This window comes from Petaurus breviceps, unplaced genomic scaffold (genome assembly GCF_028583685.1).
Source record: "Petaurus breviceps papuanus isolate PSGF00001 unplaced genomic scaffold, PetGlider_PUasm1.0 90740, whole genome shotgun sequence".
Lineage (NCBI taxonomy): Eukaryota > Metazoa > Chordata > Mammalia > Diprotodontia > Petauridae > Petaurus > Petaurus breviceps.
Window position 1 is genome coordinate 445,633 of NW_027187330.1, and position 25,733 is coordinate 471,365.

The window sequence follows — 25,733 nt, forward strand, 5'->3', positions numbered from 1 at the left end:
TCCACTGGGAAAAAATTATGTCCATCATTATGTACCCAAATCTCCCATTAACTTGGTAAGATTACAAAAGTAAGATGATGTGATTTCTTTACTCTCTTTAGGCTAAAATGGAGAGATAATACTGAGAGTATACTGGGTTAAACAAAAGAAGAAATAGATTTTTGCCAACTAACTGCAATTCAACAAGTATTTCTTAAGCTCCTTTACAGGTTGCTAATTATGCTTGTAACGATGGTTGCTTCTACTAGAGTTATGATGGCTCTTCGTTTCTTGCTCTGAACATAGACAATGACCCTTAATCACTTGCAAAAAGCATTTAATTTTTCCCAGTTTCATCTCTTTGGCTATTTCTTCAATCTTTCAATGTGTCTATCATCTCATCAATGTGGGGACTCCCTTCAGTGATGAAAATTGTGACCCATCCATGGCTTTCCATCTTGTGTGAATCTTATCCATATTCTCCCCTAAATCCATCACAAGCGGTCTACCCAAAATGCTAGGGTCCTTCCCCCAGATGTGTTGACATTGCTTAGAAAACAATAAAGCACAAAAGTTGTCCATCAATTATACTTCATTGACAGGCTTATCATGTCTCCTTTTCTGGTCTTACATCTCTTAGATAATATATCCCTTATGCCCTTTCTTTTGCTTCATTCTTTTTTAGTAATGTATTGCTGCCTATTCATGCCTATCATGTATATTACTCTTCTGATATGTAGTTTCTTTTCCTTGGGTCTTGTGGCATTTTGTGAATTTTAACTATATAGTATCACTGAAAGAATAATGTTAAAATTATGTCTTTGTTTCAGAAAGAAACTTGAGGTCATAATAAACACAGGTAATTTCCCAGATGCAATTCAACTCATTCCTTCCTCCTCTTTAATTCTGGATCCAGTTAATTTTTCATCTACAGCATCTATCCAAGCCATATTTATCAATGGGCCAGCTCTGTGAGCTAGCCATTGAACTTCAGTGAACCACATATTTGGACTTTTCACAATGTGGTCCCCATTGTGCTACATGAGGAAGTAGTTGGGAGATAAAAGAGAAAAAGGTAGAAAGTGCAGCTGGCCTAGACCAAGTATACATAAAGTATTAGATCGTTGTTTATGCTCTCAGGAGAGCCAAAAGAAGAGATAATATGTTATCATTACTGGAAAAAAGTTATCAAGAAAACAACTATTGATCTATATGTCTTCTTTTCCATTTCCCCCAAATTTACATAAGGACATCCCTGATGAAGACATGGGAAGGAAAGAGACACTTTGTGAAATCTTATTCAAAAACAGAACTTATGTTTACACACACAATTGAATGAAAAGTTCAAATAAGATAAGGTCCCATTATACATACATACATATATATGTATATATGTATGTATAGTATGTGTGTGTGTGTATAGTCTGCTGACCACAAAAAATATATATATTTAGTTGGATAAAATGAAAGATCACCATGCTCTACCAAATGCATTTGCACAAAAGATTTCCTATACCTGTAACACACTTCATCCTCAATTTCATCTTTTAGATTCCTTTATTTTCTCCAAGTTTCAGTTGATTTCTCCTCTATGAAGTCTTCCCTGATCTCCCTCTCTCTTGTTGTGGTTCAGTTGAGTCCAGCTCTTCACGATCCCATTTGGGGTTTTCTTGGCCATTTCCTTCTCTAGCTCATTTTGAGGATGAGGAAGCTGAGGCAAGCAGGGTTAAGTGACTTGCTTAGGGTCACACAGCTAGTAAGTGTCTGAAGCCGGATTTGAGCCCAGGACAATGAGGCTGGCACTCCATCCCAGTCTCTCTGTAGCTATTAGTATTTTCTTCCTTCTCAAATTTTCATATGCTGTATAATGCCTCTTTTACCTCTTTCTGCATATATAATTTCTCTTTCTTATCCCTAGGACAATATAAGTTTGTTGAGGACAGAGACAGTTTTATTTTATTTTATTTTTGTCTTTATTCCCTATGACATAGTAGATTCTTAACAGTGTTTGTTGAATTTATTGGGGAGATTATTGGCTTGCTAAACCTGAATCTCTCAGATCTACCAGTGTAGAAATCCTTTAATTGAGACAATTAGCAATTAATTTCACTTTGGCCTCTTCACATTTCAGTTATTCAGATAATTACTATATAATTCAGATAATTGCCTCAAGTTGGTGGTTGAAGCAGCCTTTTTAGTGTCAAAATGTCAGATAGTGGAAATTGGCAAATGTGGGGGAGGGGAAGGGTGACATTCAAGGGGAACTTCTCTATAATAAACTTTGATTGAAGCTGTCAAGACATGAAGTAAGTCTGGAGCATAAGAGATTTACAGTGGGTCATTTTTACCCCCAATCACTTTGAACTGGACCTCTAGAACTGTTTGTCAACCCTCCTGGAGATGACAGTATCTCCCTCAGTACATTTTCCATTACGTCTCACAGGCTCACAGATTTCAGATTGGAAGAGATGTTAGCATTCACTAATTTACTGAGGTTCTGAGGCTTTAAATGACTGTTTATGCTCGCTCACCCAAGGTCACATATGCAAAGGTAGATAAGTAGCAGAGTCTAGATTTGAACCTGGGCCCTTTGATTCCAAATTCCACATTTCCCTTCCTGCCCCATCTAGTTAGACCCCCTCTCACCTTCATCCTTTTATAATAATTGTCTGTCATGTTTTCTGGTTCCAGACCCAGTGCTTTTTCCCCACTGTGCTTCATATCGGTTGAAAGTACAGTCCTATAGATAATGGACCTTGGTTGAACAAAAACAATGAACTTTGCCTTTTTCTTTTCTTCCCCCCGCCCCTCCCCCCTTTTTCCTTTGTGTAAATTGTGCAACCTTGAGAAGACATAGCCTGGAGCACTTGGTCCCTGACTGACTCCCCTCCTTCTGGATGGGAATGGATGAATGACCTTATCTCTGTTATTAGACATGTAGCCTTTAGCATAATCCAAAGTAAATGTTGGACTATTTTAAGGGTTTAGTTGAATTAAATTCTTCCTGTTAGTTTCATGCAAATGGAAAAAAAGAGAAAGGGAGAGGATATTTTATGTGGTCTGAACTGTAGTCAGCATAATAAGAGCATAGTAAGTGGGAAAAAATGTAAGCCTCTTTGTTCTCAGATAATAACTAATGACTAAAAGCTATCATTTGGGAAAAAAAACAAGCAATGGGCATTCTCTTGTACAGTGACAGCTATGAAGACAAAATTGAAAATACCAGGAAAATTACATCATGGTTAAAATGAACAAATGGGCAATATCTTCTCTCAAGAGTTAGAAGAGCTTAAATCTAGACCTGGAAGATATCTTAGGGAACCTCAGAAGCGACCTAGTCCAACTTTCTCATTTTGCAGAGGAGGAAACTGAGACCAACAAAAATTAAATGATTGGCCCAAGGTCACACAAAGAGTAAGGGGAGGGGATTTGAACCCAGGCCTCTACCCTTTCACAAAATGTCCTCTGCTCCAAAACAATTCCTTCTTTCTACAGTCAATGATCTTTCCACTGTAATGTATTGATATATTCCACTGTAATATTATATTATACAATATATTAATGTAATGGACATCCAAATTGCATGTTAAAATGGAGAGGCAATGAAAAAAGCATTTATTAAGATCCTACTATGTGCTCTGTGCTATGCTAAGCACTTTAAAAATATTGCCTCATTTGATTCTTACAACAACCCTGTGAAGTGTTATCATGATTCCATTAAGAATTTTAATTAAGAGATTTGGCCAGTGTCACACAGGCAGCAAATATCTGAGGTATGAGGTTAAAGAGAAAAAAAACAAAATACAGTAGAATTGTTCTGAAGTACCTTGTGTTCTTTTAGAAGGGAACAACACATTATACAAATCCATAAATTCTTTTGTGGCAGGGAGAGGGACAGATGGGGTCATTGGTATTGGCTTTGTGTAGGAATCAGCACTTGCGCTGGGTCAGTTAAGAATTCTAAAAGATAGAGGTGGGGAAGGACTACAATACAGATGAAGTAACTGGGGTGTAGGGTGTGGGAAAGTCTGTGCAAACACCAGAGATGGGGAAGAAAATGTTGGGTATGGGGAACAGGAAGCAGACCAGCTTGTCTGGTCTACAGTGTGTGAAGGAGGATGACGTGCAGTTAGCCTAGACACAGATTATCAAGAGACAATCAGAGGAGTTTGTGTCTTGCCCTACAAGCAATAAACTGCCACCAGTTTCCTAAGCAGGCAAGTGACAAGATCAATCTTACAGTTTAACTACATCATTTTGTCAACTCTGTGGAGGATGAGGTGTGTCAGGGAGAGACTGGGCAAAGGGGGTGTAATGGAAATGCAAATTTAAAGATCTTCCCTGCCCTTAGGCCCTTTGATAGGCTTAAGAGACTCTTGAGAACCTTCCTTGATTTGAAAATATACTCTGCCTCCTAATAGGCTGAATGTGGTCACATGGAGCCTGTGGCAGGAGGCTTGGTTTTCAGGAATGCCCACACCTTGATGCTGTGTGATTGGGCAGTTGGTCAAGAGGGTGGTTACATTCACTGACCCAGGAGAAGGCTATGTAATCCCCGATGTGAGGCTTTGCTTTGGGGCTCACTTTGAGAGGTGTTCTGTGATTTGATCAGATGAGACTTTGAAAAAAGCAGATGTTGATTTGGTATGGATGTAATGGTTGGACAGTTTGGAAACGTGTCTACTTGATCTGTTTCTCTGTCTTCATAATTCTGTCTGTATACTCTGAAGTTCGGGGTGCTGACCTTTTTCCCCTGAACTAGGTAAAGGATACATATTTGACTGATTAAAGTAAGCTTGTTAACCCATTTTGAGTTGCTTTCCTGTAACAAAGCAGATCTAAGAACCTGTGTTGGCAGCCACCCTGGGGACGCTGGGGTGCTTGCTGATACAGGGGGTCATCCAGAGAGATGATAAAGGCCTGAACTAGGGTCATAGCCTCATGAAAGGAGAGAAAGGGACATTTGTAAGAGATGTTATGGAGACAGAATCAATAATATTTGACAACTGATTGGATATGGAAAGAAGAGTGTGTGTGAGAGAGAGAAAGAGTCAGGAATCAAGAATGACTATAAATAAGGCATGGAACCTAGAACAGGTTTCATTAAAATGCATCTAAAGGACTGAGGAAGAACTTAGATCTCATCTCAGTTAGCAAGGGAACCAGTCAGGTAAGGCCTATCTTATAGTGAGGGCTTTTCCTCTCCCCCACCCCCAAAAGTCAGTCATAGAAGCTGCAAAGTGAACTCACAATAGCATCCCAGTAGTGAAAGTGATATTGAGAAGGGACTGGGAGTGGGGGGTTGGGAGGAACAGGGAATCTTCTTACTTTCTTCCAGTATCTTGGCTCTGGGAGCTGTTGGTGTTGGAGTGCCCAGTGGGCCTCACTGGGTTCTGCCACTCTGCCATCCTCTGCATAGCATTGTCCAACTTTTTCAGCTCCAGCTCGACTCAGGAACACTCAGGGCTTGCTGAGGTGCTGCTATTACTGCCTTGTCTTCTCACCTCCATAACCAATTCCTTCTCCCTCTTGGTTGTCTCTCCCAGCAGCCTCTCTTTTTAAAATGTACCCATCTTCTAGGGTTTTGCTTTTACCAAAAAAGCTGGAGGGGCAAAAAGGCCAAATTGCTTTAAAACTGCTCAGAATCCTCTAAGCACAAATTCTTCCTGTGCATACATGAAATGCTCTTTTGTCTATGTGTTTACAGGGTGTCCCAAAAGTCTAAGTGCAGCTTTAAGCCTTTGGGGCACCCTGTATTCCTTCCTCTATAACTGCATTTGTATTCAATGATTCAGTATTTCAAGGATTGCTAATTTCATCAATGTGGATATTCCTTCCATTGTATTTCCCTTCATGATTATTAGAAAGTTTCATAAATTCATCACTCAGTGGCCAACCTACTGTCAATGATGAATTTAGCTATACCAATTCTTAGGTGATAGATACACTATAACCAGGCCTGTACTAAAAGCCCTTACTATTTCATAGCATCTGTTAGGATGTGCATCCTGTTTGCATAGCCTGTTACATACTACAATGAGGCCCTGGAGAACTTGAGAGGAAGAGTATAAAATAGTTCCCCCAAAATGTCCCATTTCCCCAGTTTTGCACTGAAGACTTGGGAAGTGTTGGTATAAAGACCCTTCTAGAAATTCCTGGCTTTTGGTATATTCACTGTCTTATGGCAATGTTGGAATTCTTGACTTCAAGTCCAATCCCAAAGTTAGAATGTCAGAGGCAAGACAAAGTCTAGGGGTTCTGTCTTACAGGGAAGTGTTGGCTGCCATAGATAACAAGAGAAGGAGGGAGAGTGAGCGGTGCCTGGATTCTTTCAGTTGTTTTCATCCCACTTACCCTCTTCAAAACACTGATCATGTTATACAGGGTGTCATGAAATTCTTAGTGCAGTTTTAAATTGAATACTATTAAATAACTATCAAAATTTACATAAAATAAATTATAGTTAAAATAGCAACTAAAGTTTAAAGCTGTACTAAGAACTAGGGCACCCTCTTTGATGGACAGAGTATTGGACCAAACCATTTGGGCTTGAGTCATGGCTTTGCTGCTCACTCTTTGTGTGAGCTTGGGGAAGTCCCTTTACCTCTCATCTCTAAAAGGAGAAATAGAGTGAGATGATGATGATAACATGGTGCCATAAGGTGTACAAAATGCTTTCCTCATAACAACCCATGAGGTAAGTAGAAAAGCTTTACTGTCTCCTTTTACAGATGAGGAAGTTGAAGTTCCAAGAGGTTAAATGCTTTGTCCAAGGTTACATAGCTAGTAAGTATCAAGGCCAAAATGTGAACTCAGGTCTCCTGACTCCAAATTCCACACTTTTTAATGTTGTTCAGTCATTATTTAGTCATGTCTGACTCTTCATGAACCCATTTGGGGTTTTCACAACAAAGATTACTGGAGTGGTTTGCCATTTCCTTCCTCAGTTCATCTTATAGATGAGGAAACGGAGGCAAACAGGATGAAATGATTTGCCCAGAGTCTCTCAGCTAGTAAGTGTCTGAGGCCAGATTTGAACTCGGGAGGATGAGTCTCCCTGACTCTAGGCCCAATGCTCTATCCACTGGGCCAATTAGCTGCCCTTTCCATACTTTTACACTATAATCATACGCCTCTCAATATTCTCTTTCAGTTCTAACAGTATACAATTCTATTTAATACAGTTTTGGAATACTGGCTTACTTTCTGCCCTCCTCTCCTCCTTTTTTTCCTCTTTTCTCTTTTTTTATTTTACTTCCTGCCCTATTCACAAAGTGAATGATTGGATGAAAAGAAATGAAAAGTAGAGCAAGAAGAATTTAAGGGAATGTATATGGGAAGGTTAAGATGATCAGTTACTCATTATCTCAGTGTGATTTGTTTTAATCAGATAATCAGAATATCTATGTGCAGTCCCTGGCTCTGAGGAAATGAGGATTTGGAGTGGGAAAGGGTCTTAGACAAAGAAGGAATAGTTTTGGAGCATGGGACATTTTGTGTGAGGGCAGGCCTGGGTAGACCATCAAAGTTTCAAGCATTGAATAGTTAGAAGGCAAATGACAATACTATGTAAATTAATTTAGAGATTCAAGGCTAAATCATTCAAACTACCAAAGGGTTACTTTGTAGAAGCAGACAAAGAAATATAATTCACCAGGAGGAGTAAAAGGTCAAGAATCTTAAGGGAATAATGAAAAAAAGTGGGAAGGAAGGGAGCAATACCAGATCCCCAATTAAATTAAAAAGCAGTAATCATCCAAACTATTTGGTATTGGTTAATTTTTTAAAAGTCAATCAGTGGAACAGAATTCCCTATCCTAAACTATGCATATGCACAATTTGACCCAGTTTGACCCTTTTATCCAGTGATTCTACTACTGACATATACCCCAAAGAGGTCAAAGACAAAGGGAAAGAATTAAAATGTACAAAAAATTATTTATAGCAGCATGTTTTGTTTTAGGAAGAATTGGAAATGAAGTAGGTACCCATTAATTGGAGAATAGCTTTTTTTTTTTAAAGCAATTGGGGTTAAGTAACTTGCTCAAGGTTACACGGCCAGTTATTTCTAGGTGTGGTGCTGAGTATCTGAGCCCAGATTTGATCCCCAGGTCATCCCGACTCGCTGAGCCACCTGGCTGCCCCTAAGCAATTGGGGTTAAGTAACTTGCTCAAGGTTACACGGCCAGGCATTTCTGGGTGGGTGCTAAGTGTCTGAGCCCAGATTCGATCCCCAGGTCATCCCGACACTGGAGCAGTGCTGTTACTCGCTGTGCTACCTGGCCGCCCCTGGAGAATAGCTTTAATGAATCTATACTACTTTAATGTAAAAGATTATTATTGCATTATTATGGAGGAATTCAGAGAAACCTGGGAAGACTTGTATGAATCAAAACAGAAGAAGTGAGTATGACTAATAGTATAACCAATTTATACAATGACTATAATAATGTAAAGGAAACTAACTTTTTAAAATTTTAAAAATTTATTTCAGTAAATAATAATTTCTCAATTACATTAAAAAATTTTTAACATTCCTTTCTTAAAAATTTGAGTTCCAAATTATTTTCCTTTCTCTTGACCCTCCTCTACCCTTTGAGGAGGCAAACAATATGATATTGATTATACATGGAAAGTTGTGCAATGCATATTTCCATATTAGCCTGTTGCAAAAATAAAATGTATATACACAAAACAAGAAAAATTTAAAAAGTGAAAAAAGTATACTTCCATCTGTACTCTGAGTCCATCCATTCTCTGTCTAGAGGTGAATATCATTCTTCTTCATGAGTCCTTTGGAATTGTCTTAGATCATTGTCTTCATCAGAGTAGCTAAGTCTTTCACAGCTCTAATACTGTGTACCATGTACTCCTGGTTCCACTCACTTCACTTTGCATTAGTTCATATGAGACTTCCAAGAAATTTTTATAACCATCTTCCTTGTCGTTTCTTGTAGCACAATAGCATTCCATCACAGTCATATATCACAATTTATTCACCCATCCCTTAATTAATGGGCATCCCATCAGTAGGAAACTGAAAGATTTAAGAACTCAGATCAATACAGTATCCAGTTATGACTCCAGAATATTAATGATGAAACATTCCACTTTTCTACTTCTTGGCAGGGAGGTGGTACAAAATGAGATATGTATTTTCAGCTATGACCAATGTGTAAATTTGTTTAGCTTGATTATACTTGTACCAGGGGAAGGCTTTTATTTTAGTGTAACACACTATTAAAATAATGAACTCTTTTAAGCCTAGTGGCAGTTGAATGTCTCTTCAGGTTCACATGCTGCTTTAAACAAATTTATAGTAAACAAAAAAATTAGGCATGCAATCATAATCTCTCCAAGTTCCCAATTAGGAAAATTTCTAACATTCTGGCAAAGGTTTGACTCTCTGCCTTAATTTACATTTTGTGTTGATCTCTAGTCAACCTTTGATGGCCTCTTTGTGGTTGAGGTGAAATTGTTACTGGAAATGTTTGGGCAAAAAAAAAATGCAGCATTAGAGTGTTATATCATAGCATGTGTCTGTTGATAAACAGGTACTGGAAAGAGAAGTTGGGCAAAGAGTAGACCTTTTCTGGGAACTTCCTTAAGTCTTTGTGGGTCAGTGTTTCAATTTGCCCGTAGGGCTGATGGCCCTCTTTGTCACTGGGCAGTCCCACTTTCTCTTTTGTTTTGTTTTTGTTTTTTTTTGCTACTTGCTCCTGGGCTACTTGATATTCTTACTACATTCTTTCCACTGTAAGACCTCCAAATCCCTCTTAAGACTGAATCTTCAATTTCTGGTTTTTCACTGGTCTGCTCTTTTACGTGAGACCCACAGACATGACTAAGATTTCTCAGTCAATCTGAACGTTCTTCCTGTCAATGTCACTCTGATCCATCCAAGGACTTTTCATACTTAATCAGAAGTCTTTGATTAATGGATTGATTGAGACTTACTCTACAGGGCATGGGCCAACTTGATCGAGTCTTTTCCATCTATTTTATATCTCATATTTGCCTAGCTTTTTAATATGTTATTTCCACTACTACAATGTGATCTTAAGATCAAGGACTGTGTTTTTTGCCTTTCTTTGTATGCCTAGGTCTTGGGACAGTACCTGGCACAGAGTAGGTGCTTAATAAATGATCGTTGATGGACTGATTGATATCTATGAACTTTAAAAGAAACCTAGACACAGACCTTCCCTTCACATTGGGTACATCCTCTGTGAAAGATTTATGGGAGGAAATGGGCAAGAGAAACATAGGATAAGAATAACCATTGACATTTATAGAATAATTGCTTTAAAGTTTGCCTTATCTCACTAAAGCCTTACAAAAACTATGGGAGCTTTTGCTACAATTATTATTAATTAAATTTTGCAGATCAAGAAACTGAAGCTCAGACTGGTTAAATGATTTGTGCCTGATTATATAGTAAGCGTTAGAGGCAGGATTCAGACCCAGGTCTCCATGACTCCCAGACCAGCTATCCGCCCACAATGGTTTCCAATTTGTTTTGTTATTGAACCTCTTTCAACAACAGCAGCAGCAGCAACAAAAACAAAACTGTGTTGTGAACTTCCGGGGTAATTTAATATACCACTCTTTATACATATTTTTTACATTTATTCAATAAGTGTTTATAAAAGCTACAATGAAAACTTTTGCCCTCTCCAAAAAGCTCCAGATTAAAATATATATGCTATAATTATAAAATATAACATTTTATTCTACTTTGTGAAAACCTATAATGTTTCAAACATGTGCCTGCTTGTTGTCAGAGAAGAAAAAGTTATTTGTAACGTAATTGGGCAATTATTTATTGCAGGATAAAGTATACATAAGCACTTGGACTATCAGCTCAGACCCCACAAAAGGTCTAAACAGTAACCACTGCACTGTGCTATGGTGTAACTCAATTAGTCAGTCAATAAACATTTATTAATCACTTAACCTCAAGGATAAAAAGGTACCTAGAAGCAGGGACCTACACAGGTGAGGAGAGCACTCCTATTGTTGCCCTCACAGCTCTTTGGGGGTGATATCTGCCCTTGTATTGCAATTGTTTCATATATAAGTCTTCTTTTATCAACTGCATTGCAAGTTGTTCATGGGCAGAGACTAGCTTCTCTGTTTTGGTATCTCCGCCTTCCTTAGATTTAGCGCATTTTGGGGCACATGGCAGGCGCTCAGTAAATATTTGCTGAATAAACAGTGGTGGATTCTGTCTTTTACCTTTCTTTACATCCCCAGCACTTAGCACAATGCCTGGCATATAGTAGGAGCTTAATAAATGCTTATTGACTGACTGTCATTTGTTTTTGTTTACAGATACTAAACCAAAGAGATGTGGGTCCAAGAATATCCTGGTCATCCTCGGATTCTTATTTTTCTTGGCTGTGATTGCTTTAATCACAGTGGGCCTAACCCAGAACAAGCCACTGCCAGAAAATGTTAAGGTAAGTCGAAGAATTTATAACAATTTGGAGAGTAAATTAGCCTGCCCTGACCATTCCAATCTGCCTTGTAGGCAGAGGTGTGCTGGTAAATGTTTAACAACTGGCTGCAGGACACACTTTTAAGCTTAATCTTCATTTTTCTCGTCACTTTCTTAAATCTAGATGATCAACAAAAATAAATTAAGCTCTGATTTGTAGCATTTGCTGGTTTCTGAGGTTGATGCTTACACTGAAGATTTAGCAATCAGTTCTCTGAGCTAGTTTGAGTTGGTTCCAAGATATGCTTGCCTGTAGTCCACCAAATCATGGAGTTTTGAAATCTGAGGCTCTAATGACTTTCTTGCCTTTTAATCTTGGATTTCCTTTGTTAACTGTACTCTGTGCATTGATTATTGTCACAGCCTTGGGAAAATGCCTAGACTACAAGCTTGGAACTGAGGTAAGAAGAACCTCCCTGTGACACCATGCAGACTGTGAGGGATTCTCTGAGTCAGCTTGACTGCTCCCTCTCCTAATCCTTCATTCCTGACCATGGTCTAGTGATCAATTATACACTTGTTGTCATAGCATCATAAGGTCATAGATTTAAAGCTGAAAGGGACCTGAGAGGTCTGAGTCTCTAACTTCTCCCCCATTTTGCAGACAAGGACACCATGGCATAGAGTGGTTAAGTGGCCGAACCAGGGCCACAAATTATAAAGTGTTTGAGGCAGGATTTGAACCTGAGTCTTCCTGTCTCCAAGTTTTCTATCGACTATATCACACTTCTTTCTCTCCAATCTCCTCTTCTTGTCTTTGACTTTGTCCTTCATCAGCATATCCTAGAGATATATGTCTCCTTGTTCCTTTATATGTCTTTATGATATAGCCTAATCCAGACCTACCTTTTCTGGTAGTTTTGTTTCTGTATCTCCTCACCTAACCCTGCCCTGGCCCAGTCTTCCATTGCAGAATAAAGTATATATAGTCTTTACTCTAATCTGCCTGGTCTGGGCCAAGTCCATCACCCTAATTCTCACTTTAGTTCATTCTCTAGCTTAATCTGGGCTGCAATGAGGTCATTTATGTAGTTATATTGCCATCTGAAGCTGCACTCCCAACCAGCTTCCCTGTTATTTTCATTTAAGATTTAATGGTACCATCTTTGCCATACTCGTTCTGCCTTATTCAAGTTTGCAATTGAAGCTGGACTTTTTTCTCCCTCTTCTTCAAAATTTAATTTAAAGCCCTCTTGATTAGTCTCCTTCTAAACACATTCCCCTCCATCTCCATACCTAGACAGTTGTCTTCCAATCTGGTATTGTGGATCACTATCCAGGAAATCATCTTCTTGCTGTTGTAGATACCATCTACATAGCCAACTATTGACTCCTTCTTCCAAAGTCATGACCATCAATACTGGAAGAAGAGATGAAAATGAAAAACTCTGGGTTTCTATCTTATACTCCTCCAACTGGCAAAGTTGTTAAAAGAAAAAAAGAAAAATGACAAATGTTGCAGGAAAATAGGTACATTAACATACTATTGATGGAACCGTGAATTGGCACAACCATACTGGAAAGCAATTTGGAACTATGCCCCCAAAGTTACTGAATTGTGCATACCCTTTCACCCAGGAATACTACTTCTTGTTGTTCGGTTGTTTCTGTTGTGTCTGACTCTTTGTGACCCCATTTAGGGTTTTCTTGGCAGAGATAATGGGATGGTTTGCCATTTCCTTCTCTAGTTCATTTTCCAGTGAAGAAACTGAGACAAACAAAGTTAAATGACTTGCCCAGCATCACTCAGCTAGTAAGTATCTGAGGCCAAATTTGAATTCAGGAAAATGAGTCTTTCTAACTTGAGGCCCAGCATGCTCTATCCATTGCATCACCTACCAGTGATACTACTACAAGGTCTTTACCACCAAAAAGGTGGGAAAAAGGGGAAAAAACCCATAAGTACAAAAGTATTAATAGCCACTCTTTATAGTGATGAACAACTGGAAACCAAGGGAGTTCTCATCAATTAGGGGATGGCTGAACAGATTATGGCATACGAAGGTAATGCAATTCTATTATGCAATAAGAAATGACTAGAGAGTCATTTTTAGAGAAACCTGGGAAGACTTACTGATGTAAAGTGAAGTAAGAAAAATCAGAAGAATAATTTGTATCATAACAATGTTGTAATGACAAAAACTTTCAGTTTTAAGGACTCTGATCAATGCAACAATCAACCATAATTCTAAGGGACCTATGATGAACTATGCTACTTTGTCTCCTGGCAGAGAGGTGATATACTCAAGACGTGGAACAAGATATACATTTTTCAATATTCCAATGTGAGAATATTTTTTGCTGGACCATGCATATTTGTCACAAAGACTTTTTTCCCCATGGGAAAAGACAAGGTAAAAGGGAGAGAAAATGCTTATTAATTGAAAAAATAAATGAAAAAAATATATAAGTACCACAGATTTCCATTTTCCTTCTCAGATCTTAAAATTTTCTAGAAATGAGTTTAGTTTTCAGTTTTCATTAATTCTCACACAGAAGAACAGAAATGGATAGCACTTCATAGGTCTGAGCTTTGGCTAGAACTCTTTTACAACTTGAGTACATTCTACAAAAACATGGATTTGCGATATTAAGTCTTCACCTTGTTAAGCAAGAATCCTCAGTAGAGTGCCATCAGCCACCATCTTTTGTCTGTTCATTCTGGGAAACATAACCCCATTTTGGCTATTGCTAGAGAGTCTTCCTTTGCATGGCTGAAAGTTTCCTTTTAGTATGTCTGAAAACACTCTTCATGAGAAAACCTTATTTATGTCTGTTTAATGGAACCATTGGTGTAACTCTTTGTCCTCTCCTCTGGGTCAGTGTCTTCCATCTTGGAATTTTCTTCTTCTTGGCTTCTATTCTCCCTATGAATGGTTTGTCCTCTCTCACAAGCCAGAGTAAAGAGAGCCATGTATCTCTTAAGGTCTTTTACAGTCTCTAAGAGAGAGACCAGCTTGGAGTTGGAACAGATGGAACTAGTGATAATGTCAGTCAGGAAGAGAAGCTTAAAGGTACACATACAGCAGGTCACTGTAACATGCCAATCATGTCTTCATTTCTTGGATCCTAGTTAAGTTGGAGAGGCACTAGGGTACAGTGGATGGAGAATTGGACTTGGAGTCAGAGAAAGTGGTTCATATTCCCCCTCAGACCCTCACTAGTTTTGTGACCCTGAGCAAGGCCTATAGTTTCTGCATCTGTAAGTGAGGGATAATAACAGCACTTAGCTCACAGGGTTATCATAAGGATCAAAGGAGATCATATTATATAAATATGAACTAGTATTATATTTATTATATCTAACAGTTCTTTGTTCTATCTGGAAACTCCCTATTTCCACATCTCTTTCCCAAAGCTTCTGGGTCTCAAGTGCATTTGGGAAAGTGTATGTTTTAAAATCTTCTTAGCTTTGTCCATTCCTGAATGCCAAACCTTTTTTTGGAACAGTTATAAAGACTTACACAGAACAGCTAATAGAATTCTCCCTCCACTTCCAGGCATGTGGTTTCCAGTCACAACACCTTTGCTGGGCAGCCAACTCTTAGCTTTGACTTCTCTGTATTTGACTTAAGTTCCCCGCTCCCTTTCTGGACTGCTTTGTCCAATCAGTGTTACAAGCAGGACTCTGCTGTGAGCATTTCACTTGAGATATTCCCGCTGCTGGCACTCTCTGAGACATGCATCTGGTGTTCAATGTTCATGGAATTTCCCAAGATTTCCACTTCAAAAATGGATCAAAGGATTGTCCTCAGATGAGAAAGATTTTGTGGTTTGATGTCTCTATGGAGTATTTGGGAAGATCAGTTTTGATTTCAGGATCCAAACTTTTGCACAGTTCTCTCTCTCTCTCTCTCTCTCTCTCTCTCTCTCTCTCTCTCTCTCTATATATATATATATATATATATATATATATATATATGTATTCTAAATTGCATTTCAAAATGTTTTCTAGTTGGAAATAAGAAAATCTTGACCCTATTTTCAAGAGAGACCCACTACTGTCACTTACAAAAAAGATTCCCCTTTCTGTCTCTTTAAACTAAAGATTTAGCAGGCCAGATCAGTGATTCCCTGAGGACAGAAAAAGACTTGTTTACAGATCGCTAAAGTAACATTTAAAAGGACTGACTGCTCATAAACCATTAGAATTTTTGAGACTGGCTGATGGAGCCGCAGGAATGAGTATTAAAGGAACAAGTGTTTAAAAAAAAAAACTTTAGAGGTCACAAAACAATGAATCTAAGGAAAGTAAGGGGAGTTGCTTCTGTTATTTTTCATGTCATTCCACTTAGAGGTATCTTATCTTAAGGTTAACCTTATTTAGATGATCTGCCTCATTAGGTTTAGAATCAAAAAATGTTGGAGTAGGGGCACTTTAGAGACCTACTAAACTGTAGAGACCTACTAGACTGTAAGCTCCTTGAGGGTAGGGGCCTTGTCTAAACTCATCTTTTCCCCCTGCCCCAGCACTGTGCTGTGTACACACTAAGTGCTTAATAAATGTTTATTGAGTGTATCTGATTCAACCTTGTTTTATTTTATAGTTAGGTGAAATGACTTGCTCAAAGTTACACAGTAATACAAGTAGAACCAACACAGACCTCTTTACTCATACTCCAATGTTTTGTTTTGTTTTGTTTTACAATGCTACTTATGTCCTATCATAAGCCCAGAAGATGAAGATTTACATTATGGCTCAGAATAAGGGCAAAACCGATCTTTTAAGAAAAAAATGTCTATTCCTACCCCTTGAGTTTCTCTAATATCTCACCTTTCTGTTTGATCAGGGTCTACCACTATTCCTTCTGGTCTTTCTTGACAAGGCTTCTTGTTCTGGGTTCTTTTTGGAGATATGGGGATGGGGCTGGTTCCCTCTCCTAACTGTTCTTCTTTAATATCTTGAATCTATCTGTCCCTTATGGGGGTGGTGTCACTAAAGTGAACCCTTCCTCATTCCTGGGTCTTTCTTCTCTACCTTTTATTGTCAGGGGTGTATGGAATATGACATACCTTCTTCCTAAGAATTGTTCATTTGGACTCTGAAGGGTCATGTGAAGTCGTGGTCTTTTAAATTGGGAGGTTAAAACTGCTAAGATATGAGAAAGCTCTTTGGCATTGATCTATGTCATCTTTGTACAAGATTCTTTGACCCATTTTTAAAAATAATACTGCCAATAGTATTATAATGGTGTTCTGGAGAGTGGAAAGTAACGATCTTATCTTACAACAGTATCTCATATATTTTCTTCTTATTTTAACCCTTCTATCCGAGGTTTTCTCTTTATATGAGGAGCCTGGGTACATTTTGGGACCTTTAGTTTCTTCTTTCTGGCTATTTCCCACACAAACAAAACCTTGGAGCATAGGTATCTGGTAGTTCCCAATGGTAGCCATCAGTTCACTTATTTGACTTATAACCTTCTACACAGGTGGTGCCTGATGAGAATATTAATGTATGCTACTCTGCCAATATTTGCCCATCAATTCACCTTAAAAGCACCCAGGATCACAAGGCATTAAACAAAGAATAGATTTTTTTCCCCCAAATTTAAAAATTAAAAAAAATTTTTATTTAAAGTTTTGAGTTCCAAATTCCATCTCTCCCTCCTTTTATCCTTTTTCCCCTCCCTGAGACAGTAAGCAATCAGATATAGGTTATATATGTCAATTATGTAAAACATTTCTATATTAGTAATTTGTACAAAACAACAAGAATAAAAGAAAAAATAAAAGAAAGTGAAAAACAGCAAGCTTCAGTCTACATTCAAGCAATATTAGTTCTTTCTCTGGAGGTGGATAGTATGCTTCATCATTAGTCCTGTGAGATTGTATTGCTGAGAATACCTAAGTCACTCACAATTCTTCATTGAACAATATTGCTGTTACTGTGTACAACTATAAAGCCAAGCATGAGCAGCTTTCCAGAAGAATGCTACTGTGAACAGCTTTTAAGATTCTGATTACACAGTATAGTGAACACTCTATTTATTCCATAATAAAGCAGAGCAAAACATTCATAGTAAATCAAGGTACAGCATTCACAATGTTACAACTTATCACAGAAAATCAAAATATAGCATTCACAACAACTTATCACAGAAAATGGCCACATAGTTTTCACCACAGTGGTTACAAAGTTTTGAACAAAGAGCAATCATCTAGTAACTCAATCATTCAATCATCCTTAAGGAGGTTTGCCTCCTTAAGGAACACAAAGTATAACAGTCAAAGTTCTCCACCCATGGGGCACACCAAGTTACAAATCAGTTACTATTTAATCATTATTCACTATTCAGTTATCAGAAAATACACAAGGCTTCCACCCCTAGGTCACTAGTAAATTAAAATCTTCTCAGTCACTACACAGTATCCAAGTAAAGTCTTCTTTCAGCTTGACTCAGGGTGGTCTCTCAGATTCCCTGGATCCCCTTCCATGGTCCCAGATCATACCTGGATTCACCAAATTGTCACCTGGGTTCAAAGGCAGACAGCTCCCAGGTCCTCATCTAGCTCTCCACATTCTTCCTGTTCCACGCTGAAGCTCACAGCATCCAGTCCACCTTAAATACTTCAGTCTCTGTTCCTGGGAAGTCAAGGCTTAACAAAGCCACCAACAGATTCATGCAAAGTACCAGCATCACAGACATGCTTCCTCAGTCTAGAGCAGCTCCAGTTGGCCCTCAGGGAATCCTCAGCAGCCTTAGCAGCTCCAGCTGGCCCTCAGAAATCCTCAGCAGAATCTTCAGCTGGCTCTCAGAATCAAAATCACTCCATCCAGGTTTTCAAAATCAAAATCATTCTCTCCAGCCTGGGGGGGAGGGGTCTTTCCTCTTCAGCCTCCCTGGTGGCAGCAGGTTCTGCCTTCACAAAGCTTGCTCCAAGAAGATCTATCTGACCTAGCAGGGGCTTCTCCTTACACACACACACACACACACACACACACACACCACACACACACACCACACACGCTCCTTCCTGTTTTAGCCAACCCCTTCCTGTATCAGCAACAGGGGTTAATACCTTATGTTTCTTCAACAGAAGCCTGATTAATTACTAAGTGCTAAGTACCTCTCAGCTTAGCAATACAAAAGGAACTTCAAATTTCATTACTATTACAACAATGTTCTTCTGGTTCTATTCACTTCACTGTTCATCAGTTCATGTAAGCCTTTCCAGGTTTTACTGAAATCATATTGCTTGTCATTTCTTACAACACAATAATATTCCATTACAATCACATACCACAGCTTGGTTGACCATTCCCCCATTGATGGACATCCCTTTGATTTCCAATTCTTAGCCACTACAAAAAGAGCTGCTATAAATATTTTTCTACAAATACATCATTTTCCCCTTTTTCAGATGTCAAAGAATAGGATTTAATTATATAATAAAGAACACAGAAAGTTTTGCACTCTAGCCGTTAGACAGTAAAGAAAACTCCCTTTCCTTCTGGTAGACCTCTTCCTCCCTAGAGACCTATAAAGTCTTCTCAATTAATAGTACTATAAAGAGTAGTCCCCCCCACCCCACCCCAAGGGAAGGAACTTGAGATTGCCAGAGAGTTAAACAACTTCCTAGAGAGCATCAGCTTCCCTAGGTCTTTGAAAATTAAAGTATTACTTCATGGTGGGGGGTGGAGGTGGTGGGGCTAGTTCTTCACAAGGAGAAAGAATTTAGAATTCACAAGAGAGTCAGGAGACCTCTTATTCCTAATGCTGTTATTTGGAAACTAACCCCTTAATACTGTATTTTCAGGAATTTAGACTTTTTGTACTTGGAGAAAGAGCCAAGGACTCCATGGTATCCACTGGGGCAAGAGGAAGAATCATTTTGTATCTACTAGTCTATATTTTCCTTATCCTGTGAGTGTTTCTTTGGGGCTTCACGAGACCTGCCCCAGGTCTTACATTGTATATGTTGAGTTCATGCTTCAGAGTCAGTAAAGACTCTGATTCAGACTTTCTAAGGTCTCTTCTCCCCACAGCCCTTTCACAGGGGATGCTTGAGAAAGAAATGAAGCCTGAGAGTGAGGTTTGAGGAGCTGAACACTGTCTCATCCTCTCTCTCTCTCTCTCTCCCCCCCCTCCTTCTCCTCCTCCTCTCCTTTGCCTGTCCTTTCTTTCCTTCCATCCATATTTATCCCTCTCCCTTCTCCAATTTAACCTTTACCTTTCCCCTTACTTTTAAGTGTACATAGTGTGGATTTTTATTTGTTTGTTTTGGACCAGACTTGTGATTTTGTTTATGTCAGGAACTTCCAGCAAGGAAATTCCCTCTGCTAGTGCAGATAGCCATGGTTCTACTATATTTAGTCACAGAGAGTTGCCTATGGAAAATGGAATATGGAATTGCTACCAATAGAGCCCTACTCTAATGTCTCTTCAATGTCCCATAGTTGCCTGTGGGATCTATAAAGTTGTGTCAAGGAACTGCAAGCTCTGGCAGAGCCCATCAGAAGGCTGGAAAGAATAAATAGGCCTGGTGACAGATAGCATGCCAATTGTTTGAAGACCAGCCTAGCTCAGTCCAGAAACACATTTACCAGACGGTTACCAATGACAAATTACTTCAACCATAGTAACTCATAAAATCCATCTGCTAAGGACTAGAGGGGCAGTGATCTGCATTGCCTGAACAAAGTCTCATGCTGATGAAATCATGGATCATTGAAGCATCATAATGGAATTAAAATTCATTTTGAAATATCTGTTGTGTCTGTTAAATAGAGTTTCACATTCCTATTAAAGTAAAATCAGGTGAGTCTCTCTCTGTTTCTCTCTGTCTCTGTCTCTGCCTGTCTTTCTGTCTCTGTCACTCTCTCCCAAACCAAAAACAACCCATCTTAAATAAATTAAATTGTTTTAATTTTTTTACTTTGAAAGAGGCAGCATGGTACAGTGGATAGAACCCTAGACCTGGAGTCAGTGAAAACTAGGTTGGAATCCAAATACCTACTGGCTATGTAACTGCAGGCAATTAAGTGGCACAGTGGATGGAGTGCCAGGCCTGGAGTCAGGAAGTCCTGAGTTCAGATCTAGCCTTAGACAGTTATTAGCTATATAATCTTGGGCAAGGCACTTAACCCTGTTTGCCTCAGTTTCCTCATCTGTAAAATGAGCTGGAAAATCTCATGACAAACCATTCCAAGATTTTTGCCAAGAAAACTCCAAATGGGGTAACAAAGAGTTGAACCCAATTGAAATGACTGAACAATAACAAATGTAACTCTGTGCAAATCATATATCCCCTATGAATCTCATTTTCTCCATCTGTAAAATGGGAGTAGCAATAGTAGTTACCTCTTAAGTTTATTAAGGAAAATAAAGTACTTTGCAGACTGCAAAGGGCTAAATAAATCTGAAGCATTATTATTACTTTTAGGAGATTCTGGAGAAAGAAGGCTCCCCACCCTCACTCTAGCATATTATGTATGTCTAGATGCTTGCTGGCATGTGATCTGAAAAAGATTTGGTCATAAGAGATACTGGGGTGCTCTCAGCTCTCATGTAAAGGACTGCCACTACCTCCTTTGAATAAGATACACATTGTTCCAAGGCTCTTGACAACAAGAGAACAGTGTGTCCTGCCATGAGCTAACTGGTTAGGAGGGTATTTGTGGCTGATTGGTTCCTGGCTTGCTTTGTCCTCAGTATGGGATTGTGCTGGATGCAGGCTCTTCTCACACCAACATGTACATCTACAACTGGCCAGCAGAGAAGGAGAATGACACTGGAGTGGTACAACAGGTGGAAGTGTGCAAGGTAAAAGGTAAGGTATGGAAATACAGGAAAGACCAGAAATCCAAAGGAGATGGGGCCCCAAGAGGGTCATGGGAAATCATGTCTGTAGAGCAGCATGCATTAAGAAGTGACCCTTCCAGTGAACTTTGGGGGGAATTTGTTGATATTACCTTGTAGGTACTGTTATAATGAGCATGAGTGCAATCCGATTTAGCAAACATTTATGAAGTATCTGTTATGTATTGGCACTGTGGTAGGTCCTGGGGATACAAGAATAAAAATAAAACATCTACTCTCAGGGAACTTACACTCTGTTATGAGGTATGATGTATATGAGAGGTGGAGGGGAGGGCACAGTCGATGGAAGGTTAATCCAGAAATCAGGAAAAGTGGAATTCAATTTCCATCATTGATTTATCATGGCTGAGGGAACTTGGGCGAGTTATAACCTCCTAGTTCTCCAGGCAGTGATCTAGGATTGTAACCTACAGATATGTTGCTGATCTACATTGGTGGAGGGAGTTTTTACACCTGGAAGTTTCTACAGGTTCAGATTTCTTGCCCCATGTCTTCCCCCCCCCAAAACAAACAAACAAACAAACAAACAAACCCTAGTCATAAGGAAGGAGTAATCACTAACAACTAGGGATGGGGGGAACAGGGAAGCCCTCCTAGAGGAGGTGGCCCCCAGGCTCAGTCTTGAAGGAAAATAATGGTTCTGAGTGGTAGAAATAAGAAGGGAGGGCATTCCAGGGGAGGGACTTCCGTAAACACCCAGAAGTGGGACACAATGAAATGTAAAATGCACAGAGGTGGGACACGATGAAACGTTGAGCTTGGGAAAAAGTTAGCTGTTCATTTTGACTGTAAGGCAGGGTTTGAAGGGAGTAATGGGGAGTGAGACCAGACAAGTTGAAACCAGGTTTAAAGCCAGATTTTGAAGGGCCTTAGAAGTTGAAGAGTTTCTACTTTGAGTCAATAGGGAGTCACTAGAGCAGGGGAGTGGCCTGGTTCAACTGTGTTTTAAGAATATTATTTGGACAGCTGTGTGGAGGATGGATGGGAGAAGGAAGAAACTGGAAGCAGGGAGACCAATCAGGAGGCTATTCTATTAATCCAGGCAAGGAGTTCTAAGGACCTGTGCTAAGTATAAATGGAAAGAAGCAGATGGGCATGAAAGATGGGAAAGAAGAATTAACAGTACTCGAAAACTTTTGGATATGGAAGATGACAGAAAAGAGAGCCAAGGGATGGGGGCTCCAAGTTATAGCGTTAGCCTTGGAGTAGGAAAAATCTGAGGTCAAATCCTACTGTACACATTTACTAATGGTGTGACTATGGGCAAAGTATTAAACCTTCCTCAGCCTATAAAATGGTAATAATAATGGCAACTAATTCACAGGGTTATTGTGAAGATCAAGTGTTATCTACCATTTACTTATTTATTTTTTTATTTTGCTTTGTAGAGGGGGGAAGGCAGGGCAGTTGGGGTTAAGTGACTTGCCCAAGGTCACACAGCTAGTAAGTGTTAAGTGTCTGAGGCAGGATTTGAACTCAGGTCCTCCTGACTCCAGGGCTGGTGCTCTATTCACTGTACCACCTAGGTGCCCCAATCTACCATTCAAAGAAAGCACTTTGCAAACTTTTAACAGCTATATGTATATAGCTATTATAATTATTATGAATGGGAACATGATTGTACTCTTAGTAGAAAGAGAGAAAATTAGGAGAAAGGAGAGTTTGTGAGGGGGGCTGACTTTAGCCATGGTGAGTGTGAGATGCCAGTGCGACATTAGGGTGGAGATATGAAACATCTGGCAACAGTTGCTCTTGTCAACTAGAGTTGGACGAATAGATTTGAGAGTTATAGGTATAGACATAATCATTGAATCTTCAGGGATGGATGAGCTCAGTAGAGGAGAAAGTATAGACAGAAGGGAGGGCACAGGGTGGAGCCCTGTATAACTAATGTTAAGGAAATAGGAGATAGATAGCAATTCATCAAAGAAGACTGAGAAGGAATAGTCAGGCAGGAAACTAAAGAAACAGGAAAGAGCAGAGTCATGAAGCCAAGGGAAGAGAGAGTATCTAGAAGGAAGTGTGGCTAATAGCAGTAACAAGAGTTCACATTTAGAGAGTACATTATAGGTCTTCTCATTGGAGCCTGACATCAAACCTCTGAGGTAGGGGCAAGGCATATCCCCATTTTACAGATGAGGAAACCAGAACTGAAAGGGGTTAAGTGACTTGGCCAGTGGTCACACACTTCTTATCTGAGGCAGGATTTAAGTTCAGGCTTTCCTGGCTCCAGCTCCAACATTTTATCTACTGTATCATGTAGCTGATTCATAATATAAGAAGATACAGAAAACTAGAGGAGGAGGAGGAGGAGAAAGAAAAGTATTAGTAACTGAGGTTATTTGTAACCCTTAAGGAAGCAGTTTCAGAAGAATGTTAGGGGAGAAGGGAGATGAAATCTTGAACTGCACCATCACTCCCCATCATTCCCCAGCTATGGAATGGAAACTTAAAGCTTAGCCATGATACATGGGGCAAAAAAAGGGCTGGGCCAAGGAAAGGGACTTCACTGCCACTTGGACTGTCTCTTATTGAAGTCCTACCAGGGAGCTGGGAGAGACAAAAGTTGATAAACCTTAAAGGTTGTGTGCTTTGGAAAAGGGAGAACAAATCACTAGAAGCAGAGAGAGTAACTCCCAGGAACAAAATTGGTTGCTACACCCTGTGCATCTGGAGCCCCTGATCCAAATTGGGGAGTAAGTGGGGGCTAGCTTAGTTTAGGAATTTTGATTCCAATCAGTTTACTGCTCACTTTAGGAGATCCTCAATGGGTCTATATTTTTTCCCCTGTTTTTGATAACTTCTATATGCTCTGTAAAACATATAGTCTAGGGGCGGCCAGGTAGCACAGCGAGTAAGAGCACCGGCTCCAGTGTCGGGATGACCTGGGGATTGAATCCGGGCTCAGACACTTAGCAACCACTCAGAAACACCTGGCCCTGTAACCTCAGATACTTAGCACCACACCCAGAAACATCTGGCTGTGTAACCTTGAGCAAGTTACTTAACCCCAATTGCTTAAAAAAAAAAACAACATATAGTCTATTTAATGTTTCCCCTGTAATTAACCAATCCTCACTAAACATCTCCTTCTGACTTGGGCCTGTTAAGGGAAGAGGACATCTACACAGATCTGTGTAGGACTGGAAGCAACTAGACTTTAATTGCACAGTGAACCAAATGCCTGTGATTATGAAGATCAGAGTATAATAAATAGTAAAGCTCCTGGAATGGAAATCAGGAATCTTAGTTTATTCCTCCTGTATCAACTTGGAAACAGAGCTCTGTCTCATCCCAACAAGTGATAACATGTAAAAGGAAAAGAGGCAAGAGGCATTGGAGGCCCAAGGAAGGGGGAGAATGGAATTTACAAAACAGCTTCCATATCAAAGTCCTTTAGTGGGATCCAGCCCTTAATTGAGAAGCACAATATGCATGCTTCCAAAAAGGATTTGGACATGTTTTTCCAGAGTCAATCACTAATTTACACATAGAGTGGGCCAAAGTTAATTTTTACACTCTGTATTTCAGTAGAATTTCTTCTGACATACTGCATGCAAATCTACAGAAATATTGAAAAACAGCATCAGAATTTTTTTTTCCTATCCTCATGAGATAGAGCCTTTTGAAACTGACCCAAACTGAGCTTTCTAATGCATTACTGTGGAACTGCAGTCAGCTGTAAACATTTTGGAGTAAACTTTTTTTTTGCTGTAAACATTTGCCATTACATGGCATCATGTAATAAGTCACAGAATGTTGCTTTTCACCCAAATGATTCCATTGCTAAGACTTTGTAGGATCACAGACTTAGAACTGGAAGTGATTTCAAAGGCTGACGAGTCCAACTCTCTCATTGTACAGATGGGGAAGTTGAGGCCTAGAAACAGAAAGTGACTTGCCCAGTACAAAGTGGCAGCAAGAAGCAGAGCTGGGATTTGAACCCAGGCATTTGAGTCTAGATTCATTGCTCTTCCCACTACTCTGATACCCATCTGTGCCTAAATATCCATTGTTCCAATTGTAATAGCAAAACATGAGAAACAGTCCATATGTTCAATGATTGGCAAATATCTGAGTAACTTATGTTATACTGATGTGATGGATTATCATGATGATAGAAAAATAATAAACATGAAACATATGAGGAAATAGGAAAAGACCTATATGAAGAACTACAAAGTGAGATCAACACCAGAAGTGGTACATTAACTACATCTATCTATCTATCTATCTATCTATCTATCTATCTATCTATCTATCTATCTATCTATCTATCTGTCTGTCTGTCTGTCTATCTATCCCTCTATCCACCCATCTATCTATCTATCATCTATCTATCTGTCCATCCGTCCATCCATCCATCTATCCATCCATCCATCCATCTATCTATCTATCTATCTATCTATCTATCTATCTATCTATCTATC

The 25,733-nt window shown here is 39.3% G+C and overlaps 1 protein-coding gene and 1 long non-coding RNA gene across 5 annotated transcripts in view; one reads left to right on the forward strand and one right to left on the reverse strand.

Moving 5' to 3' along the window:
• Window positions 1–25,733, forward strand: part of ENTPD1 (ectonucleoside triphosphate diphosphohydrolase 1) — a 112,017-nt gene that overhangs the window by 59,540 nt on the left and 26,744 nt on the right. For 2 of the 3 annotated variants that reach the window (XM_069067092.1, XM_069067091.1), the window contains 2 exons: window positions 11,314–11,441; window positions 21,136–21,253. In XM_069067092.1, coding sequence (XP_068923193.1) covers window positions 21,175–21,253 — 79 coding nt within the window. In that variant the 5' untranslated portion in view covers window positions 11,314–11,441; window positions 21,136–21,174. The remainder of the gene's footprint in view (window positions 1–11,313; window positions 11,442–21,135; window positions 21,254–25,733) is intronic. The other variant, XM_069067093.1, reaches the window with a different exon arrangement.
• The window catches only part of LOC138145498 (uncharacterized), a 28,040-nt gene continuing 10,642 nt past the window's right edge, over window positions 8,336–25,733 (reverse strand). The window contains exons 3-4 of one of the 2 annotated variants that reach the window (XR_011164238.1): window positions 12,716–12,839; window positions 8,336–9,016 (exon numbers count right to left, since the gene is read on the reverse strand). This is a non-coding gene — a long non-coding RNA (uncharacterized lncRNA). The remainder of the gene's footprint in view (window positions 9,017–12,715; window positions 12,840–25,733) is intronic. The other variant, XR_011164237.1, reaches the window with a different exon arrangement.